Raw genomic sequence first — 26,945 nt, 5'->3', positions numbered from 1 at the left:
GATGGACGAGAGACTGGGGACACAATGGCTGGTACAATAGTCCATACGAGAGATGAAAGGCCTACCTCACTCCAAGTGGCCTTGGAGCTAGAGGAGGGGGGAGAGACAACTGATTGACTGAATGTGGGGAGAGGGCTCCAAAAGGGGTCGCTATGATAGCACCATTGTCAGAGGCAGCTTCAGTTTCTTCATCCTTAAGACAATGGATTCATACAAAGGGTGATCTCTAAGTTCTTCCATTTCCAGCCATTCTAGCTCTGACGTTCATAGGATTTACAACTGAATGGGACTTGGTTCAGCACCTTCATGTCTGTTTTACAGATGAGGAAACTGAGGCCCAGAGTGGAGAAGTGACTTGTCTAAGGTCACTCAGCTAAGATATTCTCATCTTGGCTTTGAACCCACCGTCCTTTGACACCAGGGCTTTTTCCAGTTCACGTGGTTTGCCTTCTTTCCAGCTAAGATAGCCTCAGTGTAAGCTGGACAGAGCTCCCTTGCTGGTGCTAGACCCTGACTGCTTCCATCTCTTTCTCCCTTTAGAGTCTAAAGGGTTAGACACAGTCCCACAGTCCCAAGTCCACTTCCTTCGTATCTCCAGGGCCCCTTCCCTAAAACCACCTCCCCCTTAACTCCTAGCCCAGACACCCACCATGCTTCACCTTTCCCACCCTCAAGTTCTCCCTAATTCTGCAGCCCTGAGAGTCGCAGAGAGTTTTCCAGGCCAGGGCTCTGGCCTCCAGCCGTTCCCTGGGCCCTGGGGTCCTGCCCGCGTCCACCCAGGGCCAGAGGCCAGGGCCTGGGGCAGCAACTTCGCAAACACCGCCCCTTTACAGTGAGTGGGCGGTGGGAGGGCCGAGCTCCGCCCGAACCACTCTGGAGCTGACCAACTGCAGACCGGAGGAGTCGCTCTTATGCAAATCAATCCCGGAGGTCCGACCCAATCTTCGCCTGGAGGGGGTGTGGCCATGCAAAATAGAGGCAGCCTGCTATGAATGCACCTGGCGGTGGCCGGCGAGGTTCCCGGAATCTGGATCGCCCCAAGACTACACTGCGCTCCCGGAGCCTTGACGTTGCCTCTGAGCCCTGGCCCCAGACCAGACCTGCGTCCCCGGGAAGCTCCATTCCCTGAGCTTGAAGTCAGGGGGTTTCCGGACAGGGCATCGCTGAACAGGTGTGTGTGTGTGTGTGTGTGTGTGTGTGTGTGTGTGTGTGTGTGAGCGCGCGCGCGCGCGCCGGTGTGTGCCGGTGTCCGAGTCTGTCTGAGCGTGTCTCTGAGAACATGTGCGCTCTGTCAGGTTCGGCGGGGCGCGGGGGTGGGGTGAGGTGAGACAGGAAGGAAAAGGACTGAGGGTCTCCCAACCACTGCCAAGGGGCCTACTGGTAAGGGGTCAGCGGCCTCCCGGGATAAGTGTGCTGTAAGATAAAAGGTTCTTTAAAGTGGAAAACCCCACACCAGCAAGCAGCTGGGTGGGTCCAAATATGACACCACACGAAATATACCACCCCACCCCCCAGTCCAGATGGTGCTAGGAAGAGGTCAGCCACTGGGAAAGGGTTAATCATCTCTGTTGACTCAGGGTCAGGGGGTGCCGATTAGGAGTCCAGGAGAAAAGGATAAGGGTCCAGGAGGAGTGGTTGGAGAGGCTGGGGATCCTCCAGGCTGGGTCCTCAGTGATTGCCTCCGCACTTGATTCTTAGCCTTTAATGACTGGCGCCAAGTACAAGGTCGAGGTGTGCTGGGGTCTGAGGTCCAAAGCCCACTAAGGTGGAAGCAGAAGAGGGGACTTTTCCTTAGCCACTAACCAGAAGGCACAGGATCTAATGCCAGTTTGTGGTCAGGGTACTGAGGAACTCAGATAGCAGCTGTACCCTCCTGCCACCAGGGCCAGTCTCTTGGTGGAGGGGGAGGGGGGCAAAAGGAGGGGCCAACTGTAGAGCATGGAGAGGGTGTAGAATCCTAAATTTGAAAATCTCCAGGTTGGAAGAGGCCATCTAGTCAGACCAATGTTTGCACATGAATAAACCACCTCCTGCAACATCGGAACTTGAGGGCATCCAGCCTCCGCATGTGAGCCCACCATCTCCTGTGGCAACCATCCCACTTTTGGACACCTCTAATTGTTAAGAAACTTTTGCTCATATTGAACTAGAATCTACCCCTCTATAACTGACCTCCGTTGCCCTTAGTTCTGGCAACTGGGGTCAAGCAGAACATCTCTAGTCTCTTTGCCTCACCAAGGCCTTTCAGAGACCAAAAGACAGCGACTATGTCAGTCTGGACCTCTCCTATTCCCAAAGCCTCTACCCCTCAATCATCTGGGGAGCAGGTGGGACCTATCTCCTGGGTCCGCCGGTAGGTGAGGCCAGGCAAGGGCATGAAATGAGTATCAGTTGGGATGGGGACAGGAGACTTGGCCCATCCAGCCCCCTGGCCCAGGGTTTTCTGGTTAAGACTGGAGTCTAGTTTGACTCTTTCTTCTCAGGAAAAAGGGTACATTCCTTGGATGTTGACAACTGCTTTTGGCTAATGAGGAGAGTCAGGCCTGGGTTCTAGTGAAGGCCCTGCTGTGACTATGGGCAAAGTCACTTCCCCACCTTGGCCTCCATCCATAAAATGAAGGTGTTAGAGTCCATCAAGTGTTTATTGAGTGCTTCCTGTGTGCATTGTGCTTTCCTGGGACCTGGGGATACAAAGACAAAAAACAAAACTGCCCCTGCCCTCAAAGAGCTTCCATTCTACTGAAGCGGTGCAGTATGCACACAGACACGGTGATTTGTAGAGGGAGAGAAAGCATCAATGATTTCAAGGATCAGAGGAAGCTTCATGGAGGAGGTAGCAGCTGAACTGAGCCTTGAAGGAAGAAAAGGACTCTGAGAGGTTGAGATGAGGAGGAAGGGCATCCTAGGCATGGGGGCCAGCTTGTGCAAATGCCCAGCAGAAGGCATTTGCCAGATGGAATGCAAGAAGTAGCTAGTTTGAAGAGCCAGCTTGGTTTGAACACGGAGTATGTCAAAGAGAGTGAGGTGAAATTAGACAGTTTGAAGAGAGTGTGGAGAGCTTTAAATGCCAGGCTGCAAAGTTTGTATTTCCACCTAAAAACAATTGGTGACCATTAAGGCTCTTGAGTAGGGGAGAAACATGGCCAGAAGTGACCTTGGCAGCTAGGCAGAGGACGGGTTAGAAAGGATCAGTGGAGAACAGTTAGAAGGCAAATGCAGTAGCCCCAAGTGAGAGGTGAGGAGCACTTCACCTAGAGGAGGGGCTGGGAGGATCCAGAAAGGGACAGACCCAAGAGCTGTTGTGTTGGTGGAAGGGGTAAGACCTGGCAATTAATTAATCGTTATGGTCAGAGGCAGGGGCAAGGGAGAGGGAAGAAGCCAGGAGAACTAGGGCTTTGAACCTGACTGACTGGGAGGTGCTGCCCTCAGCAAAAATAGGGAAGTTTGGAAGAAGGAAAAAATGATGTCTTCCAATTTAGACACATTAACTTTTAGGTGATGTTGGTCCTTAAGGTCCTTTCAGTCTGGACACTATGTGTTGCAAGGGCCCTCCCAGCTCTGACATTCTGTGTTCTAAGTTCCCTCTTAGCCCTGACGGTCTCTGTTCTAAGGGCCTTCCTAGATCTGACATCCTGTTTAAAAACCCTCCCAGCTCTGATATTCTGTGTTTAAGGGCCCTCCCAGTTCTGACATTCTCTGTTCTAAGGGCCTTCTCAGTGGGGACATCCTATGTTCTAAGGGCCATCCCAGTTCTGACATTCTTTGTTGTAAGGGCCCTCCGAGGTTTGACATCCTGTCTTCTAAGGGCCCTCCTAGGTTGATAAGGGCCCTCTTAGCTCTGACATTCTGGGTTCTAAGGGCCCTCTTAGCTCTGACATCCTATGATTCTTTGGCTTGGTCCAGATTGCAAAACTGTGCTGGACTGGAGTAAGAACAGATTAAGAAAGGTCATCCTCCACCAAGTTTTCTATCAGTAGAAGGGGCTATACAGCGCCTGGGAGGCATATTGTGATGGATGGAATGACCCTCCACTAGAAGGCCACTGGGCCAAGCCTGTTAAGGCCAAGGTTGTGATTATAGTCACAGTCTACAGACTCCTGTCAAGGAAGGTTCTTTCTGCCTCCAGCCAATCCCATTATACACATGGGATAAAGTAATGTAGAGGAAAGAGCCCTGGCCATGGAGCAAGGGTGCCATGGTTACAGATCCAGTTTAAACATTTATTAGCCAGTGACCAGCAGTGAGTTATTTTGCCTCCATGAGCCTCAGTGTCTTCATCTGTAAAATGGTCATAAAGATACCTGTACTTAAAGATATCCTGGGACTCTTGAGAGGAAACCAAGTTGTAAATCATGAAGGGCCATGGAAATGTGTGCTATGATGGGGTATGAAGGCTCAAAAAGGCAGAGAATCCAGCCCTTAAGGATAAGAGCCAGCAGGGGCAGGAGACAGGAGCCATACACAGGAGTCAATAAGAGAATAATTAAGTGCTAACGCACGTGGTGGGAACTAGAAGCATTCCGTGAGGCCAGAGCACCCCAGACCAGGGAACTTAGAGCTGGAAGGACCCCTCATTTTATCGATAAAGAAATGGAGGAGGGACTACATCGTGGGTTGGAACGGTTACAAGGGGCTTAAGCTGGGTGCTGAAAGATGGGGAGAGATTTGTAGAGGAGGGGATGATACCTGGTGTTGCCAGTGATGAGATGATCATTGATTCGGAGCCAGAAGGGATTCATCTCATCCAACCCCTTCATTTTACAGATGAGGAAACTGAGGCCCAAGGAAGGAAAGTGATTGCCCAGAGTCACTGTTGGCAGAGCCAAGATGGGAACCCAGCTCTTTCCACAAGGGTAGCGCAGAGCCTGGTTTATCTGAGAAAAGAGCCGGGGTTTACAATGTCATGGAACATCAGAGCTGGCAGAGGCCTTAGGGATCATCCAGTCCAACTTTAGAGAGTCTAGCTGACTCTGCAAAGGCAGCTTTACAGGAGAGGAAACTGAGGACCAAAGCAGGGTGGGGGCTCCCTCCCGGTCAGTGCCAGTTTCTGGATTGAAAGCCAGGGCTCTTGAATCCTAGTGAAGGGTTTTTTGTACTACCCCAATAGAACCTAAGCTCCATGAGGTCAGAGACTACTTCCTTTGTGTCTTTGTAAGCCCAACACTTCGAAAAGCAGCTGGCACATAGTGAGTGCTTTTTGATTGAACGACTATAACTCACTTCCTGTCCTGAGGGAAAAGTCTAGAGTGCAGTAATCAGAAAGGTGGGGAGAAACCAAAAACAGCACCAGCAACAGGGGGATGGAACTGATGACTCTGGGGTCCCTCTCTAGCCTCAGGTTTGAAGTCTGGAAGGAAAGCAATCTCCTATTGAGGGGAAGACATGGGGGAGCATGAATGGGGATACTGTTTCACTTCAGCTGGGGAGAGGTAGTCATCGGCTAATCAGCCCTGAGGCTCCGCCCAGAGCCCCAATAGGTCTGTTAATTTCTTAGGGTAGCAAGGTGGAGGAGACAGCCTAGGGATTAATTTCTGGGGCCCCACTGGGCCTCCTCTCCTGCCACCTGCTGGAGTTTTCTTCAGAACAAAGAGATGGGAGATGCTCGACCCAATCGGTTTTCTCTAACTTACCTGCCCAAAGCCAAGTCCAGGGACATCAGGTCTGGGGAGCTGCCTGGTGGATGGGTCAGTCACCTGCAGATTCCTTTTTCTTTTAACCTATGGTTTTATCAGTGTGTGGAACTCCCAGTGTGGAAACTCGTTTCATGGGTGCAAATTAGCACCTCCTCCGTAATTCAATTTTAGAGAATTGCCTGAGGGCACTCAGAGTCCGTTAAGTGACCTGCTTTGGTTACACCACTAATATGTCAGAGGCAAGAATTAAACCAGGGTCTTCCTGACTGAGATCAGCCCACCATTCACTGCACAATAATACCTGATCCTCCAGCAGGTTCCCATAAGGATCTCCCTCCAACACAGACACAGACACACAGACACACACACACACGGTGTACCCTGGGTACCTCACACATACTCCATTGCACCCTCTTGCATGAATACTTTTGTGACTTTCTCACTACAGGTTCCTGTAAGTGAGAGAATCATAAAAATATTCCTGAACAAGAGAGAGGGAACCATTGGCCATTCTTGGATGCGCCCAGGAGTGTGTGTGCTTTTGGGGAGAGGTTTACGGTGTAGTGGGGAGGAGAGGCTGATCCACATGTGTGCATACATTACTCTTTGTGCCATCCATCGGACATGGGTCTACACACACATGTGCCAATCACTTTGAATGTAGCTTTGCCCTTGGGGTAGGGGTGGGTATGGAGGTGGAAGGAGGGGCCTCTGGTAGTAGGGGTCTTCTTCAGAAAGGAGAGGTTGAGGTGGGCAGGAGGGTGCCTACTCAGAGCCCATGCCCAAAGGTAGCAACCCTACTTTGGGAGAGAAAGGAGGGAGAGAGAGAGGGGGAGAGAGAGAGAGAGAGAGAGAGAGAGAGAGAGAGAGAGAGGAGAGAGAGAGGAGAGAAAGAAATAACTTTGCTGGCTAAATGGGGCTGGGACCCCAAGGATTGAGGGACCCATGAAGATGCTGCTGGAAAGTGCTTCTTAACCTGGGCTCCATGGAAGGGATCTATAGATAGATTTCAGTTATCTGTGAACTTGATATGTTTTTAAAAAATATTTTGAGAACTGTAACTCAAAATAATTAATTTCCTTTATAATCCTATGTCTTTTACTTTATGCATCTAACAACATTATTCTGAGAATGGGTCCATAAACAGACTGCACAAGGGGTCCACGACCCAGAGAGGGTAAAGAAATCTTACTGCAGAATCACAGAGTATCAGTTCTGGGAGACACCTTAGAACATAAAACATCAGAGCTGGGAGGGACTTTCAATCATGGGACATGTGCTCCAGCCCATGCTGACTGCTGGAGCCTGATGCTTAATATTTGTGTCACTGACCTTGGGTAAATAATTTCACTTCTGTGGGCCTCAGTTTCCACATCTGTAAAGGTTGGGCTGGATGAATTTTTCCAACTCTGAATCTATGGGCCTACGTGATCCTCTCCAGGAGCACCTCACATCCCATGTCTAAAGGTGACCTTAGCGTCTTCCTCCCTTGGCTCTCTGCTGACCTTGCCTGTCCTATGACTTCCCCATTTCTGTTAACGGCACGTCCATCCTCCCAGGGCCCTAGACTCAAACATCTTGGAGATATCTTTGACTTTTCCCTTCCCTTCATTTGCCACGTTTGATCAGTCTCGTGGCCTTCGCCTTGACAGCGTCTCTTGCGTCCATTTCCCACTATTCACTCAGGCGAGTTCTCTTATTCGGGCCTTCTTCCCTTTTTTCTGGACCATTGGAATAGCCTCCTCATTGGTGCCCATTCCTCCCATCTACCTCTTCTGTCACCCATCCTTCACAAACCTGCCAACATCAACCCAAACCTACCGCCTCCAGCACAAGATACAATCTCCTTAGCCTGGCATTCAAGGCCAGCCCTGGGCTGGTTCAAGGATGCCCTTTCCAGCCTGGTTTCATACTAGGCCTCTTTGTTCATCCTACGTTCCACCCACCCAGCCAGTCCACCTGGGCCATCTTGCCATTTGCCTTCTTCGTCCTACTTCTCCCCATCTAGAACTGCACCCTCCAGGAATCTCCCTTCTCCCCGCCAGCCCGAGCTAGCTCCCACCACCCTTCCGCCAGCCTGAGCCAAGTGAATTCCCTCAGCTTTGGTGCCCTTGCCCTGGGGTTGAGCTGTCTTAACTGGTAAGAGCTCACCTAGCCCATTACCTATACCCAGCCCCAGATCAGTCCATGCTTCATTCATGCCCTTTATATCCCGACATCCTCCCAGGGCAACATGGCATAGGGGATAGGGCGATAGACTTGGAATCAGGAAGAAAAGGGTTCAAATCCTGCCTCGGACAATTAGTGACCCTGTGCAAGTCACTTAGCCCCTTTAGGCCTCAGTTTCTTCATCTATAAAATGAGGGCCCTTGAGGTCACTTTTAGCTCTAAATCTATGATCCTATGATCTTGCCATATGTCCTTCCTCTTACTCTCTGTGGGCCTCAGTTTCCTCATCTGTAATATGAAACCTGGTGGACTCTAAAGCCCTTGCCAGCTCTAAGAGTCTATAATTCCAGGTAGAATGCTAGGTTCATGCGTGCAGGAGAACAGTGAGGACATTTTGAAAGGAGCTTAAAGTCCATCTGGTGGTCCTTCCCCGCCCCTCCCCACCCCACCTTGCCTGCTTTCCCTCTCCCAATGCTCCTTTTCTGCTTAAGCTTGAGCACCCATCCAACCCTCTCTGAGAGAGAACAGCTTCTGGCGGGACCAGGTTAACCACCCCTGCTGGGATTCTGCTAAGTCAGAATCAAAGAACCCTTAGAATCCGAAAGGCTTAAATGATCCCGTGCTTGTCCTCTGCAGCTCAGCAGCAGTTGGGAGGTGATAGGAAGGAATTCATTTGCCCTATGTTCATTCATAAGTTACTGGGTCCTGATTGCCCATCCTGACCTGGCACCTTTCATTGGCTCCCATTAATCATGGAAATGGCCTGAGCCACTATGTGACTACTCTAATACGGTGAGCAAGATGAGTGGGCCTGAGACCCTGCCTTGGCTCGTCAACTTAACTAGATATTGGACTCTGGTCAGGTCACTTAACCTGATGAGCAGGGAAACTATGTGAAGTTTAAATGCACCACAGAGAATAAAACAACTTCCATATCAAATATCTATGGATTGAGTGGCACAGCATCTGAACACCTAATGAAAAGCTAATATAACAAAAGGACACATAATGAAACAATAATTTGGGGGGGGGGGTTTCAACATGCCCCTTTCAGACCTAGACAAATCTAACCAAAAACCAAAACCAAGAAAAAATCACATGAATAAAATTTTAGAAAAGTTAGATATAATAACCTTCTGGTAATTAGTGAATGGGAAATACGTATTTTTCAGCTTCGCATGGCACTTTTGCAGGTTATGAGCCCTGAGCTCAAGGATGCTGACTCAGGTAGATGGTACAAAGAGGCGGGGGATAAGGACCCTAGGAAGGACAAACCCACTGTCTCCCCCTCCATCCTGTCCTGCCCAGGCCGTTTGAGGTATCACTAAGAGGTGCCATGGTTTAGTGGATGGAGTTCCCAAATTGGAATTAGGAGGAACTGGGTTCAAATCCCCCCTCAAATATGTATTAGCTGTATGACTCTAAGAAAGTCCCTTCTCAGCCTCAATTTCCCATCTGAAAAATGAATTAATTGGACTAGATGACCTCTGAGGTCCCTTCCAGCTCCAAATCTAAGCCTATGATCTTCCTAATGTCCAGCTTGGATCACCCATTCCCCTGCTTTTAAGGATTTTCAGTGACTCCCCTATGCCTACCAAAGTATAAATTCCTTAGCCTCGGATCCAGAGCCTTCCACAACGTAGCGGAATCTACCTAGAGGATACAGGGAGTTCCATCTCGTGCCATCCCCTCCATGTGCTCTACAGTGAAGCTGGCCCTGCTCTTTGGGGTTCCCTGTTTCAACCTTGCTCTTTGCCTTTGTTCGTACCCTCACCCCCAGAACGGATCTTCTTCCGAATTCTCTGCCTGTTAAATCCCAGGTACCAACCTTCTTCAGAAAGCCTTCTCCTCAAATCACTCATCACCCAAATCTCCCTTGTACTCCCCTCCCTCTTACTTGTATCATCCTTATTTGTGCTATGTCTCATCCCTGTCTCATTGGTCTGTAAACTCTATGAGGATGGAAGTTTGTATCTTAAGGCATCTTTGTGTCTCCTCATCAAGGGGCATGGGAACTTGTGCTCAATGGGGGCTTAATTGATGTTTATGGAAAGAATGAATGGGTTAGTGAGTGAATGAATGAATGAACCATGGGGGAAACACAGAGAGGTGTAACCATGGTTGGGCTTTAGGAATTCCCCCAGCCCAAGACCCATTCCGCTGGCCAGTTTTGGACGGGAAATGAGGGCGAGGGCTGGGGGAAGTACGTGCCACTATGAGGTCAGGGTAGCGTGGGTGGAAAAGAATGGGGGAGTAAGGGGGAAAATATGAAGGTAGAGAAGGGTGGACTGGTCAGAGAAAAGCTTTAGACTCATCTTCCTAAGAACCTCATTTTTCTGAGTCAAGTACCATCGATGTCTCCATGTTGCCCACAACTCTCAATTCCTAAAGCTGCCATTCAATGCCCTCCCTGATCTGGCCCTGACCTCTGTTTCTAATCTTATCTCCACTGATCCCCATCAAGGTCATCTAACCTGGGTGACTCCATGGAGCTGGATTTCCTACTCTTGTTCCCTCGTTCATGCTATATCCTCTTGCATAGAATGTCCTTCTCCTTTCCCATCCACCTTGTTCTACCCTACCCCACCCTTGGAGGCCTCACTCAAAGGAATACCCTCCCCCCAAAGCCTTCCCTCTCCCCTCCAGCTGGCCATGATCCTTCCTTCCTTCCTTTTAGCGCATATCGTTCAGTGTCTGAACCTCTTTTATAGAAGAGGTACACACCATATAATGCAAAAGAACATTTGAGTTAGAGTTAGGAGATCCGGGTTCAAACTTCAGCCCTACCAGTTACTAGCTGTGTGACCTTAGTAAAATGACGGAGACTCTCTGGGCTTCAGTTTTCTCAGTTATAACATGAGGAAGTTACGTGAGATAGTCCCTAAGATCCATTCCAACTATGAGTCTATGATCGTAGTATTTATTAAGTACCTACTGTATACCGAGCACAGTGCTTTGGGTCACCAGGGAAGAGACAAAATTTAATCAATCAATCCATAAAGGTTTATTAAGCACCTACTATGTGTCAAGCACTGTACTAAAGCTGGACTTATACCAGTTTAGATGTATTCTCGCGGATTATCACAGAAGGTAATAAGACACAGATACTAGGAATACACATTATTACATGATAAATAGTGCATCAGAGAGGGGCAAAACAAGCGTGCTGCATGAGATTCAAAGGAGGAGATAGGTTCCTAGTGTGAGACATCAGTGAAGTCTTCCTATAGGAAGCAGCATTTCAGGGGCCATGCTAGGAGGACAGCTGTCAGGATGGGAGAGAGGGCATTCTGGGCAAAGCTGAGGAGGCGGCAGAACACGGAGTGTGTTTAGGAGGAAGGGAGTCATCCATTTGAGAGAACCTCAAATACTGAGCGGAAGAGTTTGAACTTTGCTCAGGAAGACATAGGGAGGTATCAAGGGCTCTGCAGCAGAGCAATGATGTGTCCATGTTTTTCTTCAGAATAGCAGATCTGGCAGCATGCCAGATTGGGTGAGATTGGAGGGAGAAGGGAGTAGCAGAAGGAAGTTTTGTTGGGAGACTGTCTCTAGAGCCTGGGGAAGGTGGCAGTGGGGGTCTGGACTTGGGACTAGAAAGGACAGATGTGGTGAATGACATTCGAAATGCTAAGGGCTCTGCCAGCTCTAACATTGTGTGAATTATGGTCTCTCCTATTCCATGTTCTCAGCTCTGATGTTCTGTGTTCTAAGGGTCTTCTCAACTCTGACACTTGGTTTTCAAAGGTGGTAGTGGTGGTGGTAGTGGGGTTCCAGATCTGAGGTTCCATAGGGTTCCTAAAGTGCCCCTCTTGGGATGATATTACAACAGAGACTGTGGTAAGGTGAGGCAAGGGGAAGGTATGTGATACAGTAGCTTTGAAGTCAAAGGACCTGGGATCAAATCCTGCCTCTAGCACTTACTACCTGGGTAATGTTGCACAGGTTAATGCACTTTCCTGGCTCTCAGTTTTCTCAGCAGCAAAAATTGATGGATGGGAGGAGATGCTGTCTCTGAATAGGTCTTAGATCTTGAGTTCAAGTACGGATTGAATGCCACCTCCTCCCCCTTCCCGGTACTCAGTGGGGGCAGGAGGATGGGGGAGGAGACAACAGGAGACTGTGAACTCTACGAAGAATGATAGTGATGGAGAAGGAGTGGAAGGGGAAAAAAAAGCAGAAGTGAGAGACAGGTTGACTGAGGCTTCTAGGGGAGGTTGATAGGGGGAGGGCAAGCTCAGGACTGGCCCCTCGGGGGCCCTGGCTGAGGAGATGGGGGGAAGCAGCCCCTCCCCCGCTGCTACACCGTCGAATCAGGGTTGCAGGGTTGCCTCATGCAACCCATGCCCCAGTTTCATCAGCCGATCCCTGAGCTGCTCATTAGAGGAGACAGGAAGGGCCACCGGGCGGGACCCCCCTCCCCTGCCATTCCTGGGCTCCCTGAAGGGGGGAGGGACCCCAGCTGCTTGAGACTGCCCCACCCCCCTTCAGTGGTTGCTTCTCCCTGGCCCTGTCTTCCAAAGACGTTTCCCAGAATGAGATTGAGAAAAGGGTGTTTGGGATGCAGAGGGAGGGGACAGCACAGATGGTTGCTATCGAAAATCACGTGATGCTGATGCCAGATAGGATCAGAAGACCTCGAACTGGATGGTTCCTTGGAGATTTTTCTCATCTAAGCCCCTTTTACAAATGAGCAAACCTGAGATGCTGGCTCAGACGGGGCAAGCCATTGCCTTAGGTCACACAGCTAGTAAGCAACCGCCGGGATTGGAACATGGGTCTCCTGATTCCAAACCCAGGGGTCTTTCCCTGGCTGCTCTACATTTATAAGAAGAAATGATCTTTGTAAAAATCATACTCTGCCCCTGGCTGGGCATCCACCCTCAGGTGGCCTGGAACTGCCCCAGGACCCCCTCTTTCACTACCAGCTTTTAGCGATCTGGTTCAAGGTGTTTGGTCAGCTTCACCACTTATTGACTGTGGGTCCCGGGACAAGTCATCCCCACCTGGGGTCTCAGTTTCCCCATGCGGTCCTCACCCCCTAAGGGCCATGAGACTACTTTGAATTCATAATGTTCCTTTCAGTTCTAAAAAGCTCTGATTCAACGATCCTTTCTATCTAACTTCCCCTCCATCTCATACCTCCTAGGGAAACCAAGGCATAGACTTGAGGAAATGGCTTGCCTTAGGTCACACAGGAGAAAGTGTCTAGAGCCCCAGATTCAAAGCTGGACTTTCTCTGTCTAGTTTGTTTTCCACTTTCCCAGACCCTTGGAGGGTTACAAGAAGAAGAAGGGAGAATCCTATAGCTTGTGATCAGTAATAACTCATCATATCTATCCTCCCCTTGATTCCCTCTCCCTGGGGTCCTTCCCCAACCCTCCTTCATTCCTACTCCTGGTTCAGCTGCTTGGAACAACCCAGGCTTCCCCAGGGCAAGGGCCTGCTCTCAGTACCAATTAGGCAACAAAGAGGAAGTTTGCTTTCTCTGTCGGGAGGGAAATGACCCATAAACAGGTTGGCCTTGTACAGTGGAAAAAATACCTGATTTAGAGTCAGAGGACCAAGGTTCTAATCCTGGCTCTGCCTTGGGAACTTGGACAAGTCTGTTCCCCTCTCTGGACTTAAGGTAAACTAAAGAGAGTGAACCAGTCGATTTCTGAGGTCTCCCCCAGTTCTAGCCCTATGATCCTCTGGGCCCCCAAAGACAGACAGGTAGGCAAGGAGGGGCGGCTGGGCCCAGCACCATATAAGCAGGAAACCAGCCAGCTGAAGCTCTAAGCCAGCCCACCCCAAAGTGATGGGTCTCTCCCTCAGTGAGGGAAATGACAAAGGGCATCTTTGCCTCCTTAGGTGGATTGAGGGCTCCAAGACAGAGTCAGGGAGTCCAATATGGTGGAAGAGGGCAATAAGGAGCCTCTTGAGGGAGCCCCGTTGAGTGAAAAAGCTAATGGGATCATCAATTCATTGTTGGAAGAACATTTTAGAGACCCAGACTTTACGCAAGAGTAAAGGGAAGCCCAGACAGGGGGGATGATTTGTCTAGTCATACCTTTAATAAGTGTCTGAGGTGAGATTTGAATCTGGTTCTCCCAGAATCTATGTCCCATTGAGACGGAACTCTGAGAGAGCCAGGGCAGGGTCAGTTGGAGGGAGACACTGGATTTGGCTAGTCCTACCCCTTTATTTTACACTTGAGGAGATCGAGACCCAGGGAAATTAAATTACCTGCCCAAGGTCCCACTGAGGAAGAGTCAGAATTTGAATCCAGTTCCTCTGACTCCAAAGTTAGCATTCTTTCCTCTATCAGGGGATAAGTTCCTTGGGGCAGAGGGAAAGAGGACTCCTAAGGGGGATAGAAGATTCATTGGAGTGGAAAGGGGGTCATTCCATGGGAAAATACAGACAGAAATCCAGGCTTCCCTTTGGCCCAGGAATGGCCTGGCGCCCGATGGTGTAAGTCTGAGGCAGTCACTTTGGAGAGGATGAGAGTTAGGACCCAGGCCTATGAATTTTTCGCTAAGACTTGACTTTTCCCCAAACCCCTCAGAGGTAAGGCTGCCGCCTTTCCCCAGGACAGGCCATAACTGTTAACCCTGACCTTTGAGGTCAATGAAGTAATCGTACCTTTGGCCCTGACTTCTACAAAAGATCAGAGCAGATGGTTGTGGCCCATGTTGGGAGAGGGAAGAGAAGGTGCAGCCTTAGCTTTGAGGTGCCTGGCCACCTGCTGAATCTCAGTTTCCGGGCCTTCCGGGCCTCCCCTCCCCCACCCTCTCCCTGTTCCCTCTGGCACATGTGGGGCCAAAGCAGGTCCAAAGCTGCCCCGTCTGTGAGTCACCCGCCTGCCAGACCCAGGTGACCCCAGGGTTTGCATGAGGCCGACTCTCGGATTTGCATTTGTATCTATAAAGAAGCATAGGCCTCCTGTGGCCTGCGGTCCACATTCCCCCACAGTCACACCTGGAGCCTCAAAGGGTTAACTCAATTGATTTGCATATAGAATTATTTCTGGTCAGAGGGGATGATGAGGCTGAGGTGCATGCAGGAAGCAACATACATTCATTCAACAAATTCTGTGGTTCTTATACAGTATGTTACAATGGAAGGGGTCCCAGACTGAAAGCCGGCAGACATGGTCTCGATGCCCTTCCAAGACACTGAGCGATCAATTCTTTTGTTGCTCCGTCCAAGTATTTGAAGGCCTGGTCTCATATGGCAGAATGAGGAGCAGAAATTGTAGAGAGACCAATTTTGGGTCAATGTAAGAAGATCTTTCTTAATAATTAGGGCCATCACAAAGTAGAGTGGCCTGCCCTTGAAGGCCATGGACTCTTCCTTACTGACCCAGCCTTCAAGCAAGGGCTTCAGCCATGCCCAAGTCTCCCTGATCCTGAATAAACCTTAATTAGACCCTACCATCCATTCAAACCATCCCCTATATGTTTCTTTTCTTTCATGACCAAACACCCAGGAAAAGCTGTCCACACTAACTGCCTTCACTTCCTCTTCCTCTCATCCCTCATCCCCTTGCAATCTGGCCTCCAATCTCATCGCTCAATGGAAACTGTTCTCTTCAAAGTTATCGATGATCTCTCAACTGGGAATCTGATGGCCTCTCTTCATCTTTGTCCTTAACAACTCTGAAACATTTGGCCCTGTGGACCACTCTCTCCTCTCCAGGTGACAGAGCTGTCTCTTGGTCCTCCTAGCTATCTGACTCCTTCTCCATTTCCTTGGCTGGCTCATCATCCATATCATGCCCCACACTCTGTCCTGGGTTCCCTTCTCTCTATACACTCACTTGGTGACCTCATCAGGTCCCATGGGTTTAATTATCATCATTAGGCTGCTGACTCATATCTATACAACTAGCTCCACTCTTTCTCTTGGGTAACCACATCATCAACTGGCTAGTGGACATTTCGAATTGGATGGCCTGTAGATATCTCAAATTCCGCTTGGTCCAAACTCTATTCATGGTCTTTTCTTCCCGAACTCACCCCTTCTCCGAACTTCTCTATTTCTGTTGAAGGCCTCGGCATCCTTCCAGTTACCCAGGTTTGCAACTCCTCCACCTCACCCATCCCATATCGAGTTGGTTGCCAGATTTAGCCATTTCTACCTCTTGGATGTGTCCCGCTCTCTCCACTCGTGCAGCCACAAACATACCGGCCCTCATCATCTCCTGCCTGGACTTTCTAAATGGACTTCTAGTTGGGCTACCTACCTCAAGTTTCTTCCCACTCCCATCCATCCTCTACCCTTCTGACAAGATGATTTTCTTTAAGCACAGTTCCTACCATGGCATCCCCCTGCTCGATAATCTCCAGTGGCTCCCTATTACTTCTGGGATCAAATATGAAGCCCTTTACAACCTGGCCCCACCCTACCTTTCCATGCTCATTACATGTAATTTCCCTTCAGGCATACTATGGTCCCACCAAACTATTGCGCGCGCGTGCACACACACACACACACACACATGCATGCACACACACACACACACACACACACACACACACACACACAAACACTCACTCCTTCCTTCTCTGTGCCTTTGCCTTGGCTGTGCCGTACATCTAGGATGATCATTTTCCTCACCTCCAGCCCTTAGAAGTCAGAGTTTTTTTCCACGTGAAGCTTTTCCTGATCTTCCCAGATGCTAATGCTTTCCCACCCCTCCCCAAATTTTCTTGTGTTTATTTTGTATGTAGATATGTGTATGTATGCCCATAGCTTACAATGTAGCCAGAGGAGACTATATATATATATATTATATATGTGTATGTATATATTATTTATGTCTATATTATGTGTGTATATGTTATATGTATATGTATATACATATACATACACACATAGATAGAGATGCTGTCCTTGAGGATGGGCATGCTTCCACTTTTGTCTCTGTATTTCCCATGCCTGGCACATAGGAATAGGGAATCCTTATATAAATCCTTAATAAAAGTATTTGTTCTGTGAAGTTTGGATTCCATCAAAGGGCCACACTCGAGGACCTAGAGGGCCACATGTGGCCTCGAAGACGCAGGTTCCCCACCCCTAGATTAGATTGAGGTTTTACTGGGTTAGGGAACCCCAGGTGAGGAGACTTCTTCTATCCATATGGGTGAGCCCCTTCTCTGCAGCTGGGAGTCTAGAACACTGACAAAAACTTGCCCAGGGTCACCCAGCTGAAATGTAGCGGAGTCAGAATTTAAACAGATTTTCTTGGCTTGGCTCTGCATCCGGCTCTCTGTCTATGGCTCCACGCTGCCTCTTATCCGCACACAGTTGGCATTTAATAAATGCTTGTTTCCTTCTTCCTTCATAATAACAATTAGCATTTTTATGGAACTTGAAGACTGGCGAAGCACTTTTCCAGTATATCTCATTTGATCATCAGAAGTGTTCTGGGAGATAAGTGCTATTATTATCCCCATGTTACAGATGACAAAACAGAGGCAGACAGAGGCTAAGTGACTTGCCCAAGGTTGTACAACTAGTAACCATCTGAGGCCAGACTAAAACTCAGGTCTCCCTGGCTTTAGGGTCAGTGCTCTAACCAATGGGCCACCCGGGTCCCTATTGATTGAATGGAAGATTAAAGAATAACCCTGAAGACCTGAAAGACCTGAAACTTCCTTTGGGATCCTAAGGTGTGTGTGTGTGTAAGAGGGGTGCTGCATTAGTGGGAGGACTGGGGTGGTGTCAGGGGTAATAGGTCCAACCCAGGGCCCACTGCCTCACCATCTTTGGTTGGAACCTTAGGCAGAGACTTCCCTTCTGGATCCCAGTAGAAGGGAAAGATTCCAAGATCGGGTCTGGTTCTCGGGCTTCCCCTTGTGAGCCTGGGGTCCTGAAATGTGAGGGCTCTTTGACATTGATTTTCTCCCTCACCAGCAGCCAGGGCTTTAGGGTGAGGGAGTTTGGTGCCATCAGAGCCACTAGGAAAGAGAAGGCCCCATTGTCCCCTTCCCCTTTTCCTCCCCCTCCCTTTGGAGAACCAGCATGGTGGTTCAGAAAGAACCCTGGAGTCAGAAGACCAGTCCCCAAATCCTAGCTGTCCTAGCATGAGGTACTTCACCCCTTGTGTGGGCCATAGCTTCCTCATCTATCTATAAAATGAGGGGGATGGAACAGGTGACCTCCGAAGGCCTTTCCAGCCCTGGATCTTATGGAGCTGGAGGCTGGTGAGGGGACTGAGGACCAGCCATTCACTGAAAGGAGCTCAGGATGTGGAGACTGGAGAAGTTAAGCCTGGAGGATGAGGACATCAAGGTAGCCCAAGCCTTTGTATTCTGCTTGGACCCAGAGATCAGGACAAAGGACAAGGGCCATGGGAGGGAGTTAAAGAAGATTTCAACTCAAGGAAAAATTTCAGGGAGTCATTGCTCTAAAGCTAGAAGGGACCCTGTAGGCCAACTAGCCCACCCCCTCATTTTACACAGGAGGAAACAGGCCTATAAGAGGGAAAGTCGTTTGCCCAAGGACACAGAGGAAGTAAGTAATAGAGCTAGCATTCAAGTCCTCTGATGCCAGTGTGCTAACCATTGTACTCCCTGCCCCTCTTAGAGCTGCCCTGAAGGGGATGGTCTACCTGGGGAGGGAGGACCTGGTCAGCCAGAGGCTGAATAACCACTTGTGGCCAATTTCTTGGAGGGGATGATAGATCCAGTTTGAACAGATTGCCCTACAACCTGCCTCTTTTCTGCTTGTGAGATTAGAGGAGCAGCTCTGAAAAGGGCTGGGCAAGCCCTCGTCCCAGAACATCTCTGCCATTGAAAACGCATCTCGAGCTGTCACCAGTTACCTTCACTTTTGTCCTGCCACTGGACTGCCATGACTTTGGAAGAGAGAGCGAGGCTGACAACTCTGTGTGACTCCACCTCACTTAAATCTAACTCACACGCAAGCCGAGATATCACCCGGTGCCGACCCTGGTCCTCTTGGAAAACAAGGATGGACAGGAACTGTCCTCTGCTTGAAGCCCCACCCCCCCTTCCCCAGATCCCCTCTCCATGACTGGGGGTGATGGGCCCTCATGGAGGAAGGGGCCCAGCTGGGAACAAGACTGGCATTTTCCCTTGGGAAGGCAGGGGGCACAGCTCCCCATGTCACCAAGGGCCCCTGGGGGACAGGCGGGGGTGGAGGGACGAGGCCTAGGCCGTGGGAACACTGCGGTTTCCGTCCAGAATTAAAATTAGCCCTGATGTTAAATTTAGCACCAGCCCCAGAATTGAGACTGGACTCCAGCCTTGTCCCTCCCACCTCCATGCCCTTGACTCCCCAGGCATAGTTTGAAGAGTCCTGGGCTTGGGAACAGGAGATCCAGGTTCAAATCACAGCTCTGCTGCTTACCTCCTTGTTCATATTGTAAACCTATGCCCTACTTAGAGATTTCCAGTGATGGGCAGCTCACTACCCTGATTCGGGTCATTCCACAAGAAGGTCCCGGGTCCCTTCCAACTCTGGGATACCTGTGTGACCTTAAGAGAGGTCTATGAGCTTCTTTTCTCATCTCTAAAATAAGGGGGCATTGGACTAGATGACCCTAAAGCGGGTCCAACATGTTCCTTCCCAACTCTGGTATTCTATGACTCTATGACAGGTGGATGGCACATGCTAAGGGGTACCGAGTCCCCTAGGCCTATGTCTCCCAGGAGCCCTTTCCCACTCTTCAAGGCCTCCAGCCTTCTCCTATGCAGAAGGGTCTACAAATCCTATTAGTCTCTTGGGCAGCCCTTCTTTCCCAAAATACCCAGCCAACTGGTTCCCAAACTGGCTAAGGCTTGGTGAGGACACGCCCTCTCCTCCCACCCCCACTGTTTCTCTCACGGTGTACCAAAGGACTCCATTTAGCGACTTTGGTGGCTGGTCCTGGTTCTGTTTCCGGAGGCTGCCCGTCGATTTAGCTTCCGAGGGTGGGAGTTGGGGGAAGGGGGAGGAAGTAAAAAACATAACGGCCCTCCAACCCAAACATCCTAAAGAATTTTTTCCTTTTTTATTGGCTACGTAATCTTGGGTAATTCACTTCTAGAGACTCAGAAAACTGAATCGAGATGGTGCCTCAAAATCCAATCCTAGCCTGAGCAGAAATATCCAGACCCATATCCCCAACAAACAAAAAGACATCCAGCCTTTATCTACCAAGGCAGTCCATCTTATTTAGGCAGTCCTAATTTTAGGGCTATTTTCTCTGACATCGAACAATTGAGCAAAATTATTTGCTGTTCAGTCGCATCTGGCTCTTTGTGACCCCATTTTGGGTTTTCTTGGCAAAGATGCTGGCGTGGTTTGTCATTTCCTTCCCCAGTTCATTTTACAGATGAGGAACCTGAGGCAAACTGAAGGTTAGATGACTTGTCCAGGGTCACACAGCTACTAAGTATCTACAGTCACATTTGAACTCAGATCTCCCTGACTCCACCCCCAGGGCTCTATCTGCTGCCCCTTCAAGCTCTTCTGTCTGCTGTTTTGAGTCCTGCCTTCTGGGGCCAAGGACTCTTTAAACTTTCCTCTTCTTGCTAGGCATCTTCAGCTTCTTGACCAGTTATTCTATAAAAGGTCCCTTCTCTTTCTGATTGTCCCCTTCCCCAACACACTCCAGTTTGTCAATAGTCTTCCTAAAATATGGCCCCGGAGCTGAACACAATATTCCAGATGAGGTCTGGCCAGGGTGGAGGACGGCGGAAGTCTCACCTCTGTCCTTTGGCCTCTAAATGCAGCCTAGTATGGATATAGCGCACACGAGACTCACATTGATCTGGCAACCTGCCAAAGCTTGTAAGCCTCTATCGCAAGAACAGGCCGACTTCCCTGTTAAAATAAAAGGGTTGGATTCCTTGAGCTCGAAAATCTCTCCCACCTCTGACATTCTGTGTTCCATGCTCTGAGAGTGCTCTTGGGTGACATTCTTTGTTCTTTCTTTTTTTTTTTAAGGGAGGGGTGTGTGTGTGTGTGTGTGTGTGTGTGTGTGTGTGACAGTTTTTGGATGGCCTTGCTAAGCAGATAACAAGCACCTGTGGAAGAATTTGGGGCAGTGGTGGACCCTGAATAGATCAGTTTTCCTCCTGGAAATAGGTTTAGACCAACACCTCATACCATATGCCACCCAATAGGTTCCAAATTGACACATAACCTAAATATAAAAAGTCATATAATTTTTTTAATAGAAGAGGAGGTAGGTACGTTTCAGTTTTACTCAGGGCACAGACACATTTTGTGGTAGTGAATGGTTTGAAAGGCTTTCAGCTCACCCAGTCCTCCCTTTCCCCCTCTGCAGCCTGTGCCCAGTCCACACCATGGGAAGGAAAAAAATTCAGATCTCCAGAATTCTAGATCAACGGAACCGTCAGGTAAGAAGGTTGAGGGAGGGAAGGAAGCCACCTCCAGCCTCCTCTGAGGCTGGAGTTCTCAGCCTCCCTATTTACTGGGAGGGCTTGCTCACTGAACACTGGCCCTAGAAGGAAGACAGGGGAGGGAAGCTCAGCAGAAAAGGGAAATGATTTTCCCAAGACCATGCTGCAAGTTCCTAGAACCCAGGTCTCCTGACTTCTGGGTCAATACCCTGGGCAATGACAGAGCCTGTCCTGCCTTTCAAAGAAACCTGTGACTCATGGAGACACAAAAATGACCCTTAGGTGCAGGGGCTTTTAAGGACATCCAGGACAACTCACTCAGAGGAAGGAAGAATTGAAGTCTGAAGAAACTGAGTCATTTATTCCTGGTCTCAGAGAAAGTTAGTGGCAGGGCCAAGACTAAAACCCGGGGCATGGTCATGGGGGCTCCAGAGCACAGAGGGAGAGATTAAAGAGCTGGGAGGAGTCAGGGGCAGATGTGAGAGGGTGGCACAACTTTCTTTTTTAACATTTTTCATTTTTAAAGCATTTTTATTTGAAGTTTTGTGTTCCAAATTCTATCCCTTCCTCCTTCCCCACCCTCCTCCTTGAGATGGTAAGCAACCAGATATAGGTTATACATGTGCAATATGTGAAACATTCCCATATTAGTTATTTGTACAAGAAGACTGAAATAAAAGAAAAAAAGAAAGAAAGTGAAAAATAGGAGGCTTCAGTCTGCAGTCAAACAATACCAGTTCTTTCTCTGGGGGCTGATAGCACGCTTCATCATTATTCCTTTGGGGTTGTCTTGGATCATTGTATTGCTGAGAATAGCCAAGTCATTCACAGTTCTTCATCCAATAGTGTGTTCTCCTGGTTCTGCTCACTTCACTTTGCATCAGTTCATATAAATCTTCCCAGGATTTTCTGAAATCATCCTGCCCATCATTTCTTATAGCACAATAGTATTCCATTACAATCATATGCCAAAGCTTGTTCAGTCATTCCCCAATTGATGGGCATCCCTTAGATTTCCAGTTCTTAGCCACCACAAAAAGACCTACCTTCTTATCCCTTTAAGATCCCCTCATATAAAGAGAGCCTCTATGACAAATCCTTCCTCCCAACACTGGTAGGGTAAAACCAGTTATAGAAAGTTAGGAGAACCAGATAACTTGGCTCTCATTCCAAAGCCCAGAGGTTCTTAGGAGGAGCTCAGGCATCCAAGGCAAGGACCCCAATGAGCAGATGGAACAAGCCACCCAAGTGTGAGCCTGGGAGGCCTGCACCTCCCGCCTGCCTCCTCTCCCTCTCCTCATCTGTGTGTCTGGTACCCAGGTGACCTTTACCAAGAGGAAGTTCGGGCTGATGAAGAAGGCCTACGAGCTGAGTGTTCTCTGCGACTGTGAGATCGCCCTCATCATCTTCAACAGTGCCAACCGCCTGTTTCAGTATGCCAGCACCGACATGGACCGAGTACTGCTCAAGTATACTGAGTACAGTGAGCCCCACGAGAGCCGCACCAACACGGACATCCTCGAGGTGACTCAGTGCCTGCCCCTCGGGACCTGGGAGGCAGGAATAGAAGGTCTCTGATGGCCCTTCAAGCCCTGATAGTCCATGCTCTAAGATCCCTCTCAGCTCTGACACTGTTCTAAGATTCCTCTCTGCTCTGACATTCTTTGTTCTAAGATCCTGGCACTAACATTCTGGGTTATAGGGTCTCATTCAGACCAACATTCTCTGTGCTATGATCCCTCCAAACTGTGACAGTCTGGATGCCAAGATCTGCCCCCTCCATTCTAACATTCCAGGTTCTAGGGTCTCATTCAGCTTTGACGTTCTCTGTTCTAAAATCCCTCCTGTGACATTTTAGGTCTGAAGTCTCTCCCACCTCTGACATTCTACATTTTCTGTTCTAAGTTCTCTTCCAGCTCTGACATTCTGTGTTCTATGTTAAAAGGCCCCCTCTGAGGTCCAGTTCTATGATTTTTGGACTCATCTGGGCTACTTATTATCCATACCTCCTATCCACAAGACAGGTCCTTGGTTGCCACATCCTTCTCCCCATCAGACCAGGGCTCATTCCTCAGATTAGGGATTACCCTCGGGCAGGAGCAGTGTCTTCCCCCTCAGTCCTGAGGCTCCTAGACCCATTGTCCCAATGAGGGATACTATCTAGAGTGGGAGATGGGATCTAATGGGAGAACCCCAGTAAGTGGGAGGTAAGCTCTCCCCTACCAATGGGGAAATATCTGTGTCCTATGATTTCTTCTCTCCCCAGACACTGAAGCGGAAGGGGCTTGGCCTAGAGAGTCAGGAGCTGGAGCTGGACGAGGGGCTGATGGAGCCTGGGGAGAAGCTGCGGCGTCTTGGTGGCGATGGAGCTGATATAGCCCTGGTCCGACCCAGGTTTTATGTGAGTGTCTTCTCCCATGGCTAAATCTCATCTCTCTAAACCCTCCTCCCCTTCATTATATCTGGATTTCCCTTCTTCTCTCTCATTCCCACATCTGAGCAAGGGGAAAAAGAACATGGGCTTGGAATCTGGAAAATTGTATTAAAATGTCAGCTTTACCCCCTTACCAGCTGCATGACTTTGGGCAAGTCATTTACTATCTTAGAGCCTGAATTTCCTTATCTGTAAAACAGGACTAATACTTCTTACCCTAGATCTCAAACTTAACCAGTGATTCCTGCCTTTTCTCTGCCCTGCAGTCGTCGACTCCTGCACTGCCTAGCCCTGACCTGGCATATGGGGCAGTGCCTCCCCCAGGGGCTGGGCCTGAACCATGCGGTCTAGGCGAGGCCTCCCCTGGCCAGGGCCGGCCATCCCCCTTCCGCCCTGCGGCATCCAAGGCTGGTCCCCCATCAGGCCGTTCCCCAGGGCCGCTGACCCCAGGTGAGAGTTGAAGGTGGGTGGGCCCCCCTAGCAAGGGCAGAGTAGCAGGACAGGAATGGGGGCATGAGGAGTAGGCAGAAGATTAGGTGATGGGGCTCCTGCGGGGACAGGCCTGGGGTTCTCAGGATTTTCAGAGTGGGGGAAGGGAGGATAGATAGTGCTCCTTCTGGTACACTTTCTCCTCTGCTCCTCTCAGCAGGTCTAGGGCCCCCACTCTTCTCCCCAGGCAACCTTCCTCGGGCACTGACCAACAAGAGCCCTCCCCCTCTATATGTGGCAGCTGATGGACGGAGGCCAGACCTGCCTAGCAACCTGACAGGGCCCAGGGCGGGCCTGAGTGCCACGGTGAGTGAGGAATGGGAACTATGGCAGAATGGGGGGAAGGTGGGAGTGGTGGGAGAAACATGGGTATGTGACAGTACCACCACCCTTCCCACAGAGAACTCTCTACGGAAGCCTCCAGAGCCCTAGCCCCATCTCAGCCCCTGGCAATGGTGGTCTCTCCAGTCATGGACTGGGGGCTTTTCCCTTCCTTTCCTCTAGCCAGGCAGGTAAGACCCTCCCTAAATACATACATGTTCCCTAAACCCCATTCAGAGGAGGCAGCTCTAAGCTGTGCTCCAGCCCTGAGGATTGGGTCACAGAATCAGACACACTTACCAATCAATTTATATATTTATTTGCTGAACTATAAGTCAAAAAAGGTTTCACTAAGGGCTTAGTCCAAGGCTAAGGGGAGGGGTGTGGGGAGGGAAGAGTCTAAATGATGCTAAGTAAGGGGCAGGGGGGGAAGAGGGGGGGGAAGAATCCCTGCATGACCTTGGACTCCTGGTGACATGATTAGAGCTTGGAGTGAAATCTAGTTTGTCCCAGGCTTACCTTCCTCCTCCTGTCTTCCTTCCATCAGTCCAGAGTCTCCCCCTAGAACACACAGTTCCAGCTGACTTTATCCCCACTCCCTACAGAGTATGGTCATGGAGACCCCTCCCCTCACCCGGGCCTCCTCCAGCCCATGGCCCTGGTCCCCTGGCAGCCCCCAAAGGGGGACAGATCCCCCAGCTCCCAGTCACACCTTAGGTGAGTATCCCAGCCCCCAGTGACTTCCCATCACCCATCTCATATTCCTAGTCTTCCCGTGCCCCATCCTCAGCCCCAACCTAACCTGTCCCTCCAAGACCTACCCCCAGACTTCACTCAGCAGGGCGCCTGCTGCCCCCTATCGGGTAGTGTGGCCTACCGGGTAGTGCCCTCCGCCCCTCGCCCTGCGTCGCGGTGAAAAAAGCCACTTCCCAAATGTGGGGTCTGGTGCCCCTAGCCCTGCCTAGCTCCCCAGGCTGGGAAAGGGAAGGGAGGATGCTCGGACTCCAGGTGCTGCAGCCTACTACCTGGGGGACCCTGGGCAAGCTGGACCAGATGAAGTCTAGGGGCCCTTCCAGCGCTAATGTCCGGAGAGTCCCCGGGGGCTGGGAGGAGATGCCTACAGCTCAGGTCTGCCCAGGGCCGGGGCCAGGGCTCACTCCCTTATTTCTCTCTCGGCCCCTCAGCGTCCGCCCCGGCTCGGTCCCGGGTCCCGGTGAGGAGGCTCCAGCGGCCCCGGGAGGCTCTCCGCCAGCCCCAGCACTCAGCATCAAGTCGGAGCGCGTGTCCCCGGGAGCTGCACCCCCATCGGAGCGCCCACCATCCCGGGACGACTTCACCAAGAGTTACCAGTACCCCACAGTGGGGCTGGCCCGGCCCGGCCAGCCCCTCCGGCGGCTCCACGTGGTAGATAGCTGGCCCAGATAGGGAATCGGCCGGCCCCTCCGCCCTAGGGTGGCCGCTTGGCCGCCTCTCCGTGTGCCCCTCCACCCTCGGGACTCCTGCCTCTCTGCGCGTCGGTCTCTACCCGAAGGGGCAAGATGAAGAAAACTTGCTTCAGGGACCCCACCCTCTACCCCACGTGGAAAGGCTTAGCTGGTGACTTGGTCTATTCCTGCACAGTCCTAGGCAAAGAGATGGGAGAGGGGAAGAATGCAAAGGGCAGGTGGTGAAGGTCGGTTGGGGGATCCCTTCCGCGGTTCACTGATTCCTCCAGTCAAAGTTCAGGGCAGGGTTGATTGGAAACAGGGGGATCCAGAATTGGAGCTCCCCCTTGGTGGCATCCTTGTTTTCCCCCATAATTCAATAGCTGCCAGGGGCAGCTGTCTCCTCCATCCTCACTTTTTGGACTAGGCCTCTGTTGGTCTCCCACTTGCCTGTGCCCCATCCCCTGGTCCTTCCTGGGGCTGATGGAGCTCCCCTCTTGTAACCAATAAAAAAAATGCTTGGGAATAGAATCGACCCCTGTCGCCTGCTCCCAGGCCTCAGTCTCCTCTGGGAGACCAGATCTCTTGGAGGTGGCCAATTTAGGCCTCGAAGAGTAAAAAGCCCCCATGGGACAGGGATTTCTGGGAGCTGCTCTCTGTGGAGGACCCATTAAAAACCAAACCTCCTCTCTGGGGTAGAATCCTGACTCTGCTACCCATTAACCAAGACCTTGGTGAATCCCCTTCTCTTTAGGCCCCAGTCTCTTCCTCTATAACTTGGGGTTAGGGTGGGGGTGGACTGGATGGTTCCTAAGTGCTCTGATGTTCTAGGCCTCTCAAACCCCCAGGCCCACACTGCTCACTCCCCACCCTATCTTACATCCTCACTCATCCCAGCCCCCTCAGATCCTCATCTCAGGCCCCAGACCTGTTCCCAGCATTGATGACCCTCACTCCCACATCCAAGTCAGATCAAGAAACCTTTAAATGCCACCTGTGTGCAGGGCCCAGTGCTGGGGGAGAAATTTAGGGAGGCTCCAAGTTTAAACGAGATGGGTTCCCTGGTCTCCCAGAGCTCACAGGCTAGCAAGGAGTGATCATACAATCCATGAGCCTT

At 50.4% G+C, this 26,945-nt stretch overlaps 1 protein-coding gene across 3 annotated transcripts; it reads left to right on the top strand.

The window, feature by feature from the left end:
- The first annotated feature begins 1,036 nt into the window (after positions 1–1,036).
- On the top strand, positions 1,037–26,290 carry MEF2B (myocyte enhancer factor 2B). 3 transcript variants are annotated; one of them, XM_036740955.1, is made up of 9 exons: positions 1,037–1,171; positions 21,085–21,157; positions 22,481–22,684; positions 23,427–23,561; positions 23,861–24,044; positions 24,244–24,389; positions 24,484–24,595; positions 25,010–25,121; positions 25,589–26,290. In XM_036740955.1, exons 2-9 carry the CDS (start codon positions 21,104–21,106, stop codon positions 25,827–25,829), a joined length of 1,188 nt encoding a protein of 395 aa, XP_036596850.1. In that variant the 5' UTR covers positions 1,037–1,171; positions 21,085–21,103; the 3' UTR covers positions 25,830–26,290. The 3 variants fall into 3 exon arrangements, with proteins under 3 accessions (XP_036596850.1, XP_036596849.1, XP_036596851.1); XM_036740954.1 differs by having other exon boundaries at positions 24,241–24,389; XM_036740956.1 differs by having other exon boundaries at positions 24,241–24,389; positions 24,952–25,121; positions 25,589–25,672.
- The last annotated feature ends 655 nt before the right edge of the window (positions 26,291–26,945 follow it).

The sequence above is a fragment of the Trichosurus vulpecula genome, chromosome 1 (assembly GCF_011100635.1).
Source record: "Trichosurus vulpecula isolate mTriVul1 chromosome 1, mTriVul1.pri, whole genome shotgun sequence".
Taxonomy (NCBI): Eukaryota; Metazoa; Chordata; class Mammalia; order Diprotodontia; family Phalangeridae; genus Trichosurus; species Trichosurus vulpecula.
The sequence above is the reverse complement of the archived record's forward strand: the minus strand, read 5'-3'. Positions and strand labels throughout refer to the sequence as shown.